Source organism: Diospyros lotus, chromosome 6, assembly GCF_014633365.1.
Source record: "Diospyros lotus cultivar Yz01 chromosome 6, ASM1463336v1, whole genome shotgun sequence".
In the NCBI taxonomy this organism is placed as follows: domain Eukaryota; kingdom Viridiplantae; phylum Streptophyta; class Magnoliopsida; order Ericales; family Ebenaceae; genus Diospyros; species Diospyros lotus.
The window spans coordinates 27,136,195-27,154,291 of record NC_068343.1 but is presented as its reverse complement, the minus strand read 5'-3'; the positions used below and the strand labels follow the sequence as shown (position 1 = coordinate 27,154,291).

The 18,097-nt window shown below is 37.9% G+C and overlaps 1 protein-coding gene across 1 annotated transcript; it reads right to left on the bottom strand.

The window, feature by feature from the left end:
* Positions 1–2,008: 2,008 nt before the first annotated feature.
* Positions 2,009–3,178, bottom strand: LOC127804438 (uncharacterized). The gene is made up of 2 exons (XM_052341301.1): positions 2,766–3,178; positions 2,009–2,672 (listed from the first exon to the last, which is right to left on the bottom strand). The coding sequence occupies exons 1-2, from the start codon at positions 3,176–3,178 to the stop codon at positions 2,009–2,011; spliced, it is 1,077 nt and encodes a 358-aa protein (XP_052197261.1).
* Between the last annotated feature and the right edge of the window lie 14,919 nt (positions 3,179–18,097).

Sequence of the window (18,097 nt, the reverse complement as noted above, 5' to 3'; positions counted from 1 at the left end):
TACCATTTTAATGCACAAAACCATTTTGCATGAAATCACCATATGTTCAGATAAAACAAGCACAATAAATCAAGTTTTGGAGGAGAACCACTCACAAGAAAGCCAAATTTTGGTAGCGAACAACTCACCTTGAACGAAACTCAGAACACCTCGAATCTTGTGCCCAACCTCAATTTTCGTGCAACTCCTCAAGTCTTTTAACCAAACCACCTCCTTACAGGTCCTCACGCGCTGCCTAAGTGCTCTACGCGTGTGATGCCTCGCGTATGCTTTAAAAACCCTCTATCCACTAAACCCGAAGCACTCTCGTCTAGCACAAATGTATCACAACTTCGAATGAGAGAATCCTTAGCCTTGAGCCCCTATTTATATGTTTAGGAAACTTAGCCACCAAGAAATATATATTCTGCAATCATTTCAAATCTTTCAAAATCTTTTCCAATCATTCCAAATCTTCTAATATTTTCTATAATCATTCCAAATCTTTTGATATCTTTTGCAATCATTCCAAAATCTTCTAAGATTCTCTGCAATCATTGTAAATCTTCTATAATCATTCAAAATCTTCTAATATCTTTTGTAATCATTCCAAAATCTTCTAAGATTCTCTGCAATCATTGTAAATCTTCTATAATCATTCCAAATCTTCTAATATCTTTTGTAATCATTCCAAAATCTTCTAAGATTCTCTGCAATCATTGTAAATCTTCTATAATCATTCCAAATCTTCTAATATCTTTTATATATTCATTCCAAAATCTTGTAAGATCTTCTGCAATCATTGCTATCCAAATCAAATCTTTTCTTATCCAATCAAATCTTATACAAATCTTATCCTTAAAGTCATCATGAGCCTTCATCTTATCTCTAACGTCATCATGAGACTTCATCCTTATCTCTAAAGTCATTTATGAAGCTTTTTTTCCTGAATCTCCCAAATGCCCCTAGTAAAAAGATTTCAAGAATTACACTTTGGCCCGAACTTTTGGATAATTGCACTTAGACCCTTTTCAACATGGTCCCCGGGCTAATTTTTAATTGCATTTTAGTCCCTGAAAAATGGACTAATTGCGCTAATGCCCCTAATTTTTCGGTAAATTACACTTTTACCCCAACCTCAAAAATTACGATTTTGCCCCCGGCTCAAAAACTGAACTTCTCTTTAAAGACCTTTATAACCCTTTGAAATATCCCAAAACACTCTCTTTAAAATTCCGAAAAAATATCGTTTCGATCTCCCTCCGTCAATTTCGAAAAAACTGCACTTAGGCCCGAATCTTTGTTTTAGCTACAAACCCTTTTGTTTCTTCCAAAAACTACTTAAGGGTTACTCTATATGCCAAATATGAACTTCCTTGGGGTTCCATTGACTTCCCGGATGCCCCGTACGATAATTCGGTATTTCAGCCTAAATCACAATTGCCTTTTTTTAGCTGTACCGGGAACCGTTCCCGATCCAACTTCTTTTGATGCCTAAAATCATAACTCGTATTACTTGTCGATACTATACCATTTTCCTTGGCTATCTAAGGTCCAGGGTACTCCCTCTGACTAATTCGATCGTCTAAAGTTGCGTTAGTGTACCCTATAGTCTTATTTTTCACAAAGTCCATTTATGCCCTTCATCAAATATTATTTATGACCTCAAATCATTCTCGGGTATTACATTCTCCCCCCCTAAATAAATTTCATCCTCGAAATTTGGTCCGTGATAATTGAATCACTGCTATTGTTAATGTCTCCCAATTGAAATGTCCTAATTACCATTCCTAATCCTTAGAATTTACTCATAACCTACATCTCTATATGATTCGAGCTTACCAAACATGTCTCTTATCTTCCAGAATATCTTGTTGTAGCTCAAAACAGGCGGTTCCACATATCCAAAATAATTCATAATACTTAATATTATTTCTAATCGTGTCCTCAAAATACATTTCATTGACTCCCAGTCGACTTTATTGCTAATGCATATGACAAAATCACACAGAAATTGACAACATTGAACTTAACTCGACGTACCTTTCTCTTTTGTCCAGTAGATATCGTCGTCATCCTTTGACAGGTAGAAAACTCGTCCATGGCGAGGTTTTTGAGCCTCGTTTGCTTTTCCCATTTGTTCCACCTTCTGCCTCTTTGGACATTCGCTCGAGTAGTGACCAGGTTGTTGACACGAAAAACATGTAATCCTCATTCGATTCCCGGTCGGTGGTGCCTCTTTATTCTTAGGACAATCATTTTTCTTGTGTCCTTCTTCACCACACGAAAAACATCGAATATGTCCTTGGAAACATTGTTTCCCGGAGTGTACCTTACCACATCGAGAACATGGCTCATTGCTTTTGGAGTTCCTTCCATCTGATTTATGCTCCCCACCTTTCGGATCTTTCTTCTTCTCATCCGATCGAATCAAACTAACTCGTAGTAGATTAGTCTCAGTGGATAAGGCTCTATGCAATGCCTCATTGTAGGTGTCCAAAGTCCACGAGCTAAGAGCTTGCTGTAGTCCTACTTTCAATCCACCCACAAATTTTTGGGCTTTCTGCCACTCATCGGCTTCATACATAGGTACATACCGGATTAGTTGAGTAAACTTTACGTCATATTGGGTCACCGACATCTCGTCAGTCTGCTTTAATTTCATGAACTCCCAAGTCTTTTCTTCTCTCCAGCTTCGAGGAAAATATTTTGTGTCAAACGCTTCCTTGAATCTAGCCCAAGTCACAGGTTGAGCTTGCCTTGGCCTTGGATCTTGTTCCACTTGCCTGGGTGTCCTTTGCAAAGCTCGCTGGGCTGATTGCCACCATCGTGCAGCGTCTTCCTCAAGCATGAATGTAGCACAATTGACCTTATCTTCGTCACTGCACTGCAAATGTTGGAGCAGCTTCTCAGTTTGCTCCATCCAGTATTCTGCCATGCAGGGGTCGTCTTCTGCTTTTCCCCTGAACACCGGGGGTCTCTGTCGGCGATACTGATCCAACACATGAGTTGTATGCCTCGATGGCTCATTCCTCGTTACATGTGTCAGCATGCCTTCTAAGATTCTTTCCATTCGATCAAATCTATTCTCACTAGGACCTGATCGCTCCTCTTGCCGTCCATCGTTTGTGACACGATTCGCAGAACGGCTATGATGACTGCTACTACTGTCACTTTCATCTCGCTCGCTAAGATCCATGACTCTTCGAGTTTTCACCATCTGAAAAGAAAAACACTTCCTTAATCAGTGCAAATCTCACGTAAAGATAATCTCTATCTTGCTAAAAGATCTTTCAGGTCCCACAACCATTAAGGATACCCTGTCCAAATCTCAAATCATGAATAATGACAATTTCTAATCTCCATTCATCTTTACGGGACTCAATCCTACAACCCGACCACTTCATTTTCTAGATCAACATTTGAACTAAACACTCTTGACTCGTTCCTATGAGTTGTTTCCTTGAGGTACCTTACCTCGATCCTCACAACATTTATTTTGAGATCCCTATCATCAAAATCAATCCTCAAAATCCTTAAACTCGATTCTCCAAAACACTTATCAAATCATCCTGAGTTTAATATCCCTAGGATCCTTGATCCGAATTGAATTATTTCTAACTCGATCATTCCCGATAACTACCAGTTATCTCATTACTCCACATGAAATTTCAACTATTGCCCTCGAATCGATAGTTTCTAAATTTCCAACGAAATCTATAATCTTTAAATAACCATCGCTCTAATCAGAATCCCTTACATTTCAAACCCTAATCAGAGTCTCTTAAATTCCAAACCTCGCTCTGATACCAATTGTAACACCCCAATTCTCGGGAGCGTTAACGTAACGTAAGATTCCGGGGATAAATTTTTTTCAAACAAAAATCCAACACAAAAATCATTCCCCGAAGATCCTGTTACACCTTCTCAGTATATCAACTATGAACCATTAATAAACCAAGACAGGTTCACCAACACAAATGCGGAAGCTAGATCGAAACCTCAACAGGTCATAACCAAAACCACTTTATTTATATATAAAGTTGCACTAACGTTTACATGACGTTTTCAAAAGTAAATAACATAACTGAAAAGACATAATGTAAACTATCCGCTAATCGCCGTCACTCCTCGACGATTCCTTTCCCTTTTGCACCGCTGCCTTCACCTGGAACGTTTGAATATTCCAGGGACAAAGTCCAAATTAGATGATGAATCATCTAAGTGAGAGTTCAAAACACATTTTTCATGAATAATGCAAGACATGAAATAAACCAATATACCCGGTAAGCCCTAGCTCAAGAGAATTCCCACGCGCTTAACCCTACCATGGGGAAAGAGCAATCTCTCTAAAAGCTATGCCACCACACCGACTAGACGACGCGACGCGATTCTAGCTTAAATGGGGCTGCCAACGCATCTCACCAGAATACGTTCCCACCTTAAGCATCCAGGAACCACCATACAATCCCAACTCCAAAATTTCACATGGACCACCTAGTCGTCCTAGTGCAACTTCCCTGGCCAAACGGCCTGGCACGGAAATCAAGGCGGCTATCCTGACATGCACACCCAGCATCAGATACCCCTATTATTCCGTCACGCCCTTGGAGAATTACGGCTACACTATCCAGACAACATCCTAGGCTGACATCCCACATGAACAACACAGTATGGATCACCTAGTCGTCCTAGTGCAACTTCCCTGACCAAACGGTCTGGCACGGAAACCAAGGCGGCTATCCTGACATGCACACCCAGCATCAGATACCCCTATTATTCCGTCACGCCCTTGGAGAATTATGGCTACACTATCCAGACAACATCCGAGGCTGACATTCCATACGTACACATAAAACTCAAGACAATGCCACAATTCACAATTCAATGCATCGTATAATCAACATTTATAAAATGCAATGCACAATTCAAAACGTTTAGGGACAAACCTCCCTCATAAATTCAACCGTCACCGGTTACCATTTTAATGCATAAAACCATTTTGCATGAAATCACCATATGTTCAGATAAAACAAGCACAATAAATCAAGTTTTGGAGGAGAACCACTCACAAGAAAGCCAAATTTTGGTAGCGAACAACTCACCTTGAACGAAACTCAGAACACCTCGAATCTTGTGCCCAACCTCAATTTTCGTGCAACTCCTCAAGTCTTTTAACCAAACCACCTCCTTACAGGTCCTCACGCGCTGCCTAAGTGCTCTACGCGTGTGATGCCTCGCGTATGCTTTAAAAACCCTCTATCCACTAAACCCGAAGCACTCTCGTCTAGCACAAATGTATCACAACTTCGAATGAGAGAATCCTTAGCCTTGAGCCCCTATTTATATGTTTAGGAAACTTAGCCACCAAGAAATATATATTTTACAATCATTTCAAATCTTTCAAAATCTTTTCCAATCATTCCAAATCTTCTAATATTTTCTATAATCATTCCAAATCTTTTGATATCTTTTGCAATCATTCCAAAATCTTCTAAGATTCTCTGCAATCATTGTAAATCTTCTATAATCATTCCAAATCTTCTAATATCTTTTGTAATCATTCCAAAATCTTCTAAGATTCTCTGCAATCATTGTAAATCTTCTATAATCATTCCAAATCTTCTAATATCTTTTATATATTCATTCCAAAATCTTGTAAGATCTTCTGCAATCATTGCTATCCAAATCAAATCTTTTCTTATCCAATCAAATCTTATACAAATCTTATCCTTAAAGTCATCATGAGCCTTCATCTTATCTCTAACGTCATCATGAGACTTCATCCTTATCTCTAAAGTCATTTATGAAGCTTTTTTTCCTGAATCTCCCAAATGCCCCTAGTAAAAAGATTTCAAGAATTACACTTTGGCCCGAACTTTTGGATAATTGCACTTAGACCCTTTTCAACATGGTCCCCGGGCTAATTTTTAATTGCATTTTAGTCCCTGAAAAATGGACTAATTGCGCTAATGCCCCTAATTTTTCGGTAAATTACACTTTTACCCCCAACCTCAAAAATTACGATTTTGCCCCCGGCTCAAAAAATGAACTTCTCTTTAAAGACCTTTATAACCCTTTGAAATATCCCAAAACACTCTCTTTAAAATTCCGAAAAAATATCGTTTCGATCTCCCTCCGTCAATTTTGAAAAAACTGCACTTAGGCCCGAATCTTTGTTTTAGCTACAAACCCTTTTGTTTCTTCCAAAAACTACTTAAGGGTTACTCTATATGCCAAATATGAACTTCCTTGGGGTTCCATTGACTTCCCGGATGCCCCGTACGATAATTCGGTATTTCAGCCTAAATCATAATTGCCTTTTTTTAGCTGTACCGGGAACCGTTCCCGATCCAACTTCTTTTGATGCCTAAAATCATAACTCGTATTACTTGTCGATACTATACCATTTTCCTTGGCTATCTAAGGTCCAGGGTACTCCCTCTGACTAATTCGATCGTCTAAAGTTGCGTTAGTGTACCCTATAGTCTTATTTTTCACAAAGTCCATTTATGCCCTTCATCAAATATTATTTATGACCTCAGATCATTCTCGGGTATTACAGAGGCGATGCCGAGAGATGGTGAGAGACTGCTCGCTAGACATTTGGAGATCGACAACCCACATGGGCCAAGTTCTAAGAGGTATTTAACAAGGCCTATTGTCTAGCATGGGTCAAAGAGCAGAAGGTCTATGAGTTTATCGAGCTAGTGCAGGGTACCAAGATAATGGCCCAATATAAGGTAGAGTTTATAGCGTTAACTAGTTATGCCCCAGAGTTGGTGTCCATCGAAGCTAAAAAGGCCTCCAAGTTTTAGAGAGGATTGCGTGCTGATATTGGCCATGCTTTTGAAGGAGCTAAGAGTGAGGATTATGCCATGGTAGTCCAGCGAGCATATACTATTAAGCGAGACCGTAATGGAGGATGACACAAGTAGCAAAGAAGGGAGCAAGCACATCTCAAGGTTTATCCAGTACTAAGAAGAGGGAGTGGGCGATCGGACCAGGAAACAATACAACAAGTAATCCACAATGTAATCAGTGTGGGAAGAAGCACGGGGGACCATGCCTTGCATGGCGAAATGTATGTTACTAGTGTGGTCAAGAGGGGTATAAGAAGAGAGATTGTTCGAGGAATCAAACAGCACTCCCAGCACTAGAGGTGACCTGTTTCAGATGCAAACATAAAGACCACAAAGTTAACAAGTGTACACAACCACCTCAGAATAGAGGACAGAGGGTAGGTGGTCAAGGCCAACAGGTGAATCAAAGGCCACCAGCAGTTAAAAGGCCAAGAGTGACACATCTACCAACACTACCAGTAGCTCAACACCCACCTCTTGTGGAGAGACCCTAGGTACAGGGTATATGCCCTCTGTAGTACCTAAGATTTTTAAGTTCAAATGCTTGAGAAAATAAGACATTTCAAAGGATTATGAAAGCCTTGAGACAAAAGTTCAGTTTTTGAACGAGGGGCAAAATCGTAACTTTGAAGCTCAAGTAAAAGTGTAATTTTTGAAAAAGAAACCCAGAAACAAGTGTAATTTACCAAAAGACCTGGGAATTGGTGAGATTCAAGGAAAGCTCGGGGACCTAAATGTTATGGATTTCAAATCGTATTAAATCTAGTTTTGGATTCCAAATAACATTCAAATTTAACTTTGGATTCCAAATATTATCCAATATAAATTAGGGACAAGTGGAAACAAACTATTGGGCCACTTGGGAGTCATGATGATGCCTTATAATGACGGGACAAGTGGTGACATGAGATTGGCTCGAGATTTCTATAAATAGAGACCTTGGGTGTCCACAAAGCAAGCCATTGAGATTTAAGCCAAAACCATGCCAAATTGAGATGATGTGGGGTGAGAAGTAAGATCTTGAGAGTGATCGGAGGATTCTGCAAAGAGAATGAGAGAAATCGATGGAAAAATGAGAGAGATCGGGCTTCTCTAGAGTTTTTTGAGCCATTCCTCAAAGATCATGTCAAACAGTCAAGAAAACAGCAAGGTAAGTCCCCTTTTTTTCTATATTCCTATAGAAGGGGAGGAAAGGGACCCATAGGTTCAAACGAGGGTCGAATTAGGGTTAAAATGAGAAAGATATAGCATTTTTAATTTTTCAGGATGAAATTTCGACGGCTAGCAAGGAAGAAGAAGATCGGTGCATGAATTGCATGCACCATCCAAGCCTGCGCATGTGAGCGCATGGCCACCCCTTCGGACGGTGTGCGCGGGTCCCTCTGACCCTGAAATTTTAAAGGCTTACCCCTATTTCTATTCTCCACCACCCTATGCAAAAATAATTAAGATTTACTTACAAAAAAGGTTACGTTTTCTGCAGAAACAGCCTCGGGGAACAATGTTCATACCATAAACGGTGCAACCGAAGGTTTAGAAGCCATAGTGAGTGGTTCCTACATGTTTTGTGACACTTTGAGTATTTGGTGCTTCACTTGTGTATGGGTGTTGACCTGCATATCATGTTTTCCTTGGTTTACGCATATTTCTTCTGCTTTGTCATACATCATGTCGCTTTGGTGATTGTGGCTAGTTGTTGGAACATCATGAGAGATCTCATAATCTTGCGGTGAGCCAAGATCTCATGTTTTTATTGTGAGCTACCATGATGATTGCGGGACATCATAGGGGATCTCGTGCTCTTACGGTGAGCCATGATCTCATGCTCTTACGGTGAGATACCACGATGACTGTAAGGGTTATTGCAACACCTTGACCTTGCTACCACTTGGGAGGTTTTATATTGACATGATTTTGGGATATTTCGTTCTTATTTCTGCATCTTTTCTGGCATAACTGCATATTGCTCTTGCATGCATTGTTTCCTTTCAAATTGTTTCCTTTCAAAACCATCTCACTTAGATGTTATCATCTAACTTGGGTGTTTCATACCCCTGGGATATTCAATGTCCCAGGTATGTCCAACGCGCCAAGTATCCCGGAGACAAGCCAGGGAAAAGGAAAAGCGGTGGCTAAAGTTTAGTTTAATTTTCTATTAAACATATACTATGGATTTGAATAAAAAGGAGTTATTGTAACTTTTGGATTTTCGATCTATTTCTAAGTTAAACGTTGTGTAAAGAGGCTACTGCTATGGGTTTATATTGAGGCTTATGTATCACAATTGTATAAACAGGGGTGACATGAGGTGTGGGTTTATTTTTATGTTGTTAAGGGTGTGTGTCGTGATTACTATGTATTGTGGACATGTAAGAATTTATTTGTTGGATTTTGGAAGTTATAAATCGCAAGGGTACTTGTATTAAAGTTTTATAGTGGAAATCCTAGCTAATTAGCATACTTGGGTTCGATCCTTACTTCCGCTAGCAAAGGTTTTTCAATAACGCTCGAGATTGTTATTAGCATATAATGAACATCACATTATAGCTTCATTATATATTTGAAAAGTGGGGCGTTACACCCTCACCACAACAGAGGTAGATCAAGGTGATGGTACTATCCAAGGTATTTTATCTCTATATGATCATGATGTGCATGCACTTTTTGATACTGGTTCTACTCATTCTTTTATTGCACTGCGTACAGTGTGTTATGTTCCCCATTCCTAAATTTCTTTGTCATACAATTTGATCATGTCTACACCGGGAGATAAAATTATGGTGGCAAGAGAATTATTTAAGAATTGTGAGATCGAGGTATATGATAAGAAGATATTAAGAGACTTAGTGATTCTTGATGTTAGAGATTTTGATTTGATCCTTAGCATGGATTAGTTGTCACGGGATTATGCAAGAGTTGACTGCCAATGGAAGATTATCGACTGTGAACTACCTCAATAGCCAATCCTTATATATAGAGGTGTCAAGCCTATGTCTACGATTCCCATGATCTTGGTGATGAAAGTAAAGAAGCTGATGCGTAAAGGATGTGAAGCTTATCTAACCTTTGAGACCACTGACAAGGGAATGAAGAAAGAGTTATCCGAGGTGCCAGTAGTACGTGATTTCCCAGATATTTTCCCTAAGGAGCTACTAAGATTACCTTCCCAAAGAGGAGCGGAGTTTATTATTGATTTATTGCCTGGTACACAGCCTATCTCTAAGGCTCCATACCAAACGGCACCCAACAAACTAAAAGAGTTGAAGGCCAAGTTACAAGAATTAATAGAGAAAGGTTTCATCCGACCCAATTCATGCCCATGGGGTGCACCGGTATTGTTCGTGAGAAAGAATGATGGATCTTTGAGATTGTGCATAGATTATCGCTAATTGAATCAGGAGACGGTGAAGAATAAGTACCCTTTCCTCAAGTGGATGAGTTGTTGGACTAGTTGCAAAGAGCTAAAGTGTTCTCAAAGATCGATTTGAGATCAGGATACCATCAGGTGTAATTCAAAGATGATGACATTCAAAAGATAACTTTCGAGACTCAATATGGGCACTACGAGTTTGTGGTGATGCCATTTGAGTTGACTAATGCTCTAACTATTTTCATGGATTTGATGAACCAAGTTTTGCACAAGTATTTAGATCGCTTCATTATTATCTTCATAGATGATATCCTAGTATACTCATCCGATGTGGAGGAGCATACGGAGCATGTTACCTTGGCATTGTAGAGACTCGGGAAAGAGCAATTGTACGCTAACTTTAGTAAGTGTGAGTTCTGTTTCACTCATATTGGATATTTGGGTCATGTAGTGTTTGAAGATGGCATTTCAGTGGATCCGAAAAAGACTAAAACAGTTATGGATTAGCCGACATCAACGACAGTGACAGAGATACATAGTTTTCTAGGACTTGCTGGTTATTATAGGCAATTCATTGAGGGATTTCCTCATTTATTGTCCCCTATGACTAAGCTAACAAGGGAGTGAAGTTTGAATGTGATGATGTGTATGAATGTGCTTTCCAGGAAATAAAGTAGAAGTTGATCATCGCACCAGTCTTAGCCATTCCACGAAGTGGAGAGAAATATTCCACATATAGTGATGACTCTCATTCAAGTTTGGGATGTGTATTGATGCAGGAGGGGCGAGTTAATGATTATGCTTCAAGGCAATTGAAGAGACATGAGATGAATTACCCTACTCATGATTTGGATTTAGCAGCGGTAGTATTGGCATTAAAGATATGGCGATACTACTTATATAGAGAGAAAGTTTAGATTTATACAGATCACAAGAGTCTGCACAATCTTTTATCTCAGAAAGAATTGAACATGAGGCAAAGGCGTTGGGTCGAGCTATTTAAAGACTTTGATTGTGAGATTTTGTACCATCCTATAAAGGCTAATGTGGTAGCCGATGCTTTGAGTAGGTGAGGAGCTTCTATGGCTATAATGATGGTCCAAGAGTGGAGGTTATTGGAACAATTAAGTGTTTTATCTATTTCAGCTCCAGATGATAGATTGGTAGTGAGTTATGCCTATATGAGCATGCAACCTGAGTTATTTGATCAACTTAAAACCCATCAATCAAAAGATGAGGAGTTGACTCAGATTTTAGTTGATATTGTGAAATTCTCTCCTTTGGGATATACTCTATGGAGTTATGGTATACTCTTATTTTAGAGACGTATTTGTGTACCCGATGATGGAAATATTAAGCATGAGACTTTGAATGAAATGTACAAGACTTGTTATTCTATTTATCCAGGTGTTGCGAAGATATACCAAGACCTTAAGCGACAGTATTGATGGAGTGGTATGAAGAAAGATGTAGCCAAATATGTTTCACAGTGTTCAATAAGCTAATAAGTTAAAATTGAGCATCAGAAACTTGCAAGATTATTACTTCCATTACCTATTCTAGAGTGGAAATGGAATAATGTTACTATGGATTTTGTGATGGGATTGCCAAGGACGACAAGAGGCCATGATGCTATATGGGTAATTGTTGACCGTCTGACCAAATCAGCCCATTTTCTGCCTATTAAGAAGACCTATCCACTAAATAGATTTGCAAGGCTTTATATTGAGGAGATCGTGAAATTGCACAGTGTTCCATCCAGTATTGTATCTGATCAAGATCCTTATTTCACTTCTCATTTTTGGGAAGCTTTACATGATGCATCAGGATCCCAACTAAATTTTAGTACGGCATTTCATCTGCAGACAGATGGCTAGTCAGAGAGGACTATCAAGACTCTGGAAGGTATGTTAAGGGCTTGTGTTTTAGACTTCTAGGGTAGTTGGGATGAGCATTTACCTCTAATAGAATTTGCTTACAATAATAGTTTCCATTCAAGTACTGGAATGTCACCATCTAAGGCTTTATATGGTTGACCTTGTCGATCACCGATCTGTTGGGAAGAAATTGGAAATAAAGCTTTATTGGGTCCTAAAATTGTCGAGCAGACAACAAAACAGATCCAAGTTATTAAAGCCAAAATGAAAATAGCCCAAGATAAACAGAAAAGCTATGCAGACAAGCAACGACGAGACTTAGAGTTTGAGGTGGGTGATTATGTGTGGCTGAGAGTCATGCCTATAAAAGGAGTGCGAAGATTTGGCGTGTCAGGGAAGCTTAGTACCCATTACATTGGTCCGTTTGAAATTTTGAAGCAGATAACATCTTTGGCATACGAGTTAGCTTTACCACCACAATTATCCCGTTTTCATAATGTGTTTCACGTGTCAATATTGAGGAAGTATTTGCCCGATCCTCAGCATGTAATCGATTTTCAGACTCTTAAAGTTGGAGAAGATATATCTTATGAAGAGATGTCTATCAATATTTTAGAGCGAAAGGAAAAAATTTTGCAAAACTGGTCAATTTCCTTTATAAAGGTGCAATGGCAACGAAACTCGTCAGATAAGGTGACGTGGGAATTAGAAGAAGAAATGAGGCATCTTTACCCCTCTTTATTCAAGTAACCAGGTACAAATTTGGGGGATCAAATTCTTTTAAGGAGGGGAGAAATTGTAACGACCCATTAGAGGGCCTAGGCTTTTATTGAGAATTATTTAAGTGCATTTTAATTTTGTGTTAAAAAGATTTTTGTCAATTAAATATTTAAGGTGAAAATTTAGGAAATTTTAAATATGAGAATAGCTTTTAATGGAATTTAGTTTATGTGGGAAATAATCAAGGGCAATAAGGTAATTTGAAAATTTAATTAATATTTAGAGGATATTATGCATTGGGTAAACTCGTAAGTGAGGAGGAGTTGGAAGTCTCCAAATTATAAAAGGAGAATGAGATATGGACTTTTAGGGTTGCTACTATGTATATATATATATATTCATAGTGCATAGATTTCTTCTCACGCTATAAAGAACAAAGAACTCAAGAAGTTGTAACAGTGTCTCACATAGGAGATTCTCGTTGAAATCGTAGAGTCGATGAAGGTTCATCAAGGCAAATATCCCTCTCTGTAATCCTTTCTTACAGGTTCATGATTAGCAATGATCTTAGATTTTCAAGACTCTTCGTTGGGTTCTCAGATTTTAATAGTCAATATATATATATATGCTCGTACAGTGAATTGTGGGCAAGTCATGTATGTTACTTTATTGTGAGTGAGATCCGAATGGCCTTTGTGCATATCCGAATGTGTCCAGAGATTATTTGAGGGTGATATCCGGATGCTTTGAATTGTATCCGGATGTGTACAGAGTTTATTTGAGGGTGATATCCAGATGCTTTGAATCATATCTGGATGTGTCTAATGCATTGAGAGTGATAATCAAATATCTTGAATCATATCCGGATGTGTCTAGTGTAGGTTGAGTGTGATATTCGAATGGTTCCCTCATGCATCTAGATAGGTCAATGCTAATATCCGGATATCTTGTTTCATATCCGGATGCCTCTCTCATAGCATTGAATCTCATATCCAAATGGCTCCTATAGCATCTGAATGCCTTAGTGAGGCATCCGAATGCCCTGTTCTATATCTGAATAGCTCAGGTTACAAAGGCCTAGTGTATCCGAATGAGTCTTCCACACATCTGGATGTTTTCCAGTATATCCGAATGAACTTCTTCATATCCGGATGTCTACCCTTATATCCGGATAGTCCTTTTGAAATTTGAATGAGTCTTTTATTGAGTCTAATTTAAGCTATTATTTAAATATAAAGGATTAAATACTCTCAAATATTGGAATCTCAAGTCAACTATGATAAATATAATACACACCATAACTCGTGAATCTTTGTATTCTAATATAATTGATGATGATTATATGACATGTTTAGTATTATTACGTGATATTATGTGCATACATTCATCGAATCACCCTTACAACCAAATTATGACGGATATCCCCAACTCATAACTCCAACAACCGCTCTGATACCAACTATAACACCTCGCTCCCACTTACGGGTGTCACTTGTGAACAATCACACGAACTACTCACATGCCCAGTCATTTGTGAACGGCGGACTATGTTTCAACATGAAACTCCCTAGGTGGGAACTAAGCTTCGTCCTTCCCTTCCTTTAATTCCAGGATCAATTAGCAGATTTGAGCTTTGACTATACCACACTTGGCTAATTAATTTCAACTAAGTTTGTCCAATCATCATTTTTAATTCTTCTTCTTTCCAAGAATTCCGCCGGGCTCCATATAATTCAAAAATTCCAATCAACCCATTAATTTTCCCAAAATTGGAGGAAAATTCATAATTTTCATTTTCTAAAAATTTTAGCATTTATCTCCAAAAATGCCCAAAAAATTTTTTTATTTTGAAAATTCCTCCAGGTCCCAAAACCAATCAAGAAATGCTACAAAAATCCCTATTTTTTTGAAATTTTTTAAATAAATTGGCCGACGAGGCCAACTGGCACGCCCATAGTGGGCTCGTTGGGTTTCTGGCAACACGAGCCAGCAGCAGGCCACGTGCCTGCCACGTGCGCGCCCGCACCTGCCGCCTGTGCCCCCCACACCTGCCACCTATTGTGGCCCCAGCGTGCCCACTACACGCCCACTACAGCCCACCTATTCGACTCAAAATCTTTCTTGGGCCTTTTTAACCCAAATTTTCCAGATTTCATACGCATTATACATACATAAAAAAATACCCACTTTTTTCCAAAAAAAACTTACACAAAAAAAAAAATATACTCCTTACACCCACTCATGGTGCTTATTACAACATTAATCAATACAACAAATATAGCCTTCCATAAGTCATACAATGGTCTTGAATCTTCTCTCTCATGCATCCACATGTTATCCCATCTTTGCCTTGACTTTCCTATGCCTTGACAACTTATATGTGAGGGTAAAACCTCATGAGCTATTAAGCTCAGTAAGGGTGCAATGACAATAAGCATGAACATGAATATAAAATGTAATACTAATGCATGCAATGAAACATGGTTAGGGCTCTCATATCCTCACAACCACCTTGGTTTAAGGCTTTAATCTACCCTACCCCACACAACCTCATGGCCATAGGTCCTTGAACATAAACAACATGCCAATGCACACATAAATTCATGAACCATACTTACAACCTTGCTAGCCACCATCCCATGGGGCTATCCCTCACCTTTTTCCATTCTTTGAAGCTTCAAGAACCTCCTTGATTCTAACTTTCTTACTCAAGAAACCCTTAAAAAAAAAAAAAAAAAAAAACAAGGTAGCTAAGCCACCATTCAAGAGAAACAAAAGGATTTTCTATACTAAAGAAGAATCCTTACCTTTTACTTCTTCCTTTCCTTTCCTTCTTCTTTTCTTCTCACATTCTTTCTTTCATCTTCCATTCTATTCTTTCTACAAATGGCCAAAGAAAGACAAGTCTTCCTTACTAGCTATTATATATTAGTTCTCCATTTTTCAAGAATAAATCTATACCATTCACTAAAAGCACAATCCATGTGCTTAAGAAAGACTAAATCTCAACCATCCATTTCAAATAAACCGATCTCTTCTCTTGGAGAAAACACAACTTTATCTACACCTTTACATACATATACCTAACCATTGATTTATTTGTAGACAAATCTCCACCCTCCAAATTTTCTTTTGAAACATATATATATATATACACACACACATTGGCAATTCATGCCATGACCCAAGAATAAATAATAACCATTGGATCACAATCCCAATTAAAGATTAATCTCATCCATTGGATTTATTAATTTCTCACCATTTAATAAATTAAGACAATTTTCACACATCAAGAATGAAAGACATAATTTATTTCTTTTCCTTTTAAATAAATCTCACATTTTTCAAACATTAATGGGTGACTAATTTCTCATTTTCTTTTGGATTTCTTTAATTCACCATAATCATCTCTCCCATTAAATGCTTGAAAGACTAAATATAATTTTTTTTGTATTTATTTAAATTCTCTTTTATCTTGGACCACACATTGTCATGTGTCACTCTGAGACACCATACTTAGCTTCTAAGATTTAATCTAAGCCACTTATGTGGCATCACCATATTAATTCACCAAATTAGGGAAAAATCAATTATTTTCTCTTATAATTGAATATTATCTATTTTTTCCATTTTTCATAATTTAATTTCTTTATGGAATTTCACTCCAAATTACTAAAATGCCATTTGAGAATTATTAATCCCATTTATCTCCACATAAATACAAAAATGAGAAATTAATTCGCTTCCATACTTAATTCCACCTAGGAATTATTTTCAATTTATCAAATTACCCTTTATTGGATTTTACTATCCAAATTATCAAAATACCCCTCTCATAAGGCACCATTATTTTCAATGATCCATCACCTTCTCAAGGGTATTTTTGAAAGTTTCTCCCTTCCTTTCTCATTCTCCTAACACCAATAACACTGGGTGTTACAGGCTTGCGGGAAGGATTTCCCATAAAGACCCTCTGACAGTCAAGTCAATATGCAGGAAAGGAAAAGGTCGCAAAAAGAAACATAAGGACTTCAGAAAGGGAAATTTGAGAAAATCAAGATGGGTTACCAAACGTTCAAATCTCACCAATCATGTTGTGTCTCGCTTTTTATAAAAGTCCACGTCTCAGTGGTTGATTGGGACACATGTACGACACCTCACTGGCCTCTTAGAGAGGCTTTTTTGAGAGGCTTTCTGAAAGAGAAGCTTCTCCGAGAGAGACTCCTCTTAGAGAGTTACCTTCGAGTCTTTTTGAGAGAACTCTCTCAGAGAGAGGGTATGACACCTCCCTTTTATACTATGCCAAAACCCCATTTTGCCCTCTCTTTTTTTTGCACATTCTCCCCTCATGCTCCTTTTATTTATTTAACTAAATATTTAAATGTATACAAAAATTCTCACACCATAAAATCCCTATTTTTCTGACCATTTTAAATAAACCAAACACATCAACATATTCAACTAGATATCTGTTTCATTTTATCCCCTCATATTTATTCCACTAAGCATATATTTTATTTACCTATTCAATGATTTTTCACAACATCAAATCACATTTTCTTCTTTTCACATAAATAAATCACATGAGCACATTTAACCAGGGGTCCATTTCATCCAATCCACATTTACTTTCTACCTTTTTACCCTTTAATTCAAAACTAAACATAACACATCATTTATTCATTACCAATATTTAGGCCAAATAATACCAAGACTTTACATGCATAAAAATAATCCCTAAACATAATTCGGATCACTTGACTTTTCAACTCGTATTTCCATCCATCTGTTAGCCTTTTCCACATGCATAATTTTCACTTGAATTAAAATCATTCACAACACATTAATTATCTTTGATAGTTACTTAGATCAAATAATTTCAAAATATAACACTCATCAAAATATCTAGACCTATTAATGGATTGTTATAAAACTAATTGTAGACATAGGCGTTACGTTGAACCACAAAAACAAAACTAATCGCAAACGTAGGTGTTACGCTGAATTGCAAAAACAAAATATGAGTATTCTAATTGCAGATGTAAGCATTACGCCGAACAAACAAAAGATATGGATATTCTTTCTAAACGTAAGCATTACACCCACAATTCCAGCAAGTATATTCACACGAAACTAGGGAGCCGCAACATTATGATAAACAAGTCCATTAAGATGTTCAAGGGTTAATAATGCTGATGGGCAAAAGGACTCGCCTCAGACACATGCGACAAAAGTTATTATCAACAAGCCCATTACCCCACGCATAGCCTGACAATGAGGGAAAA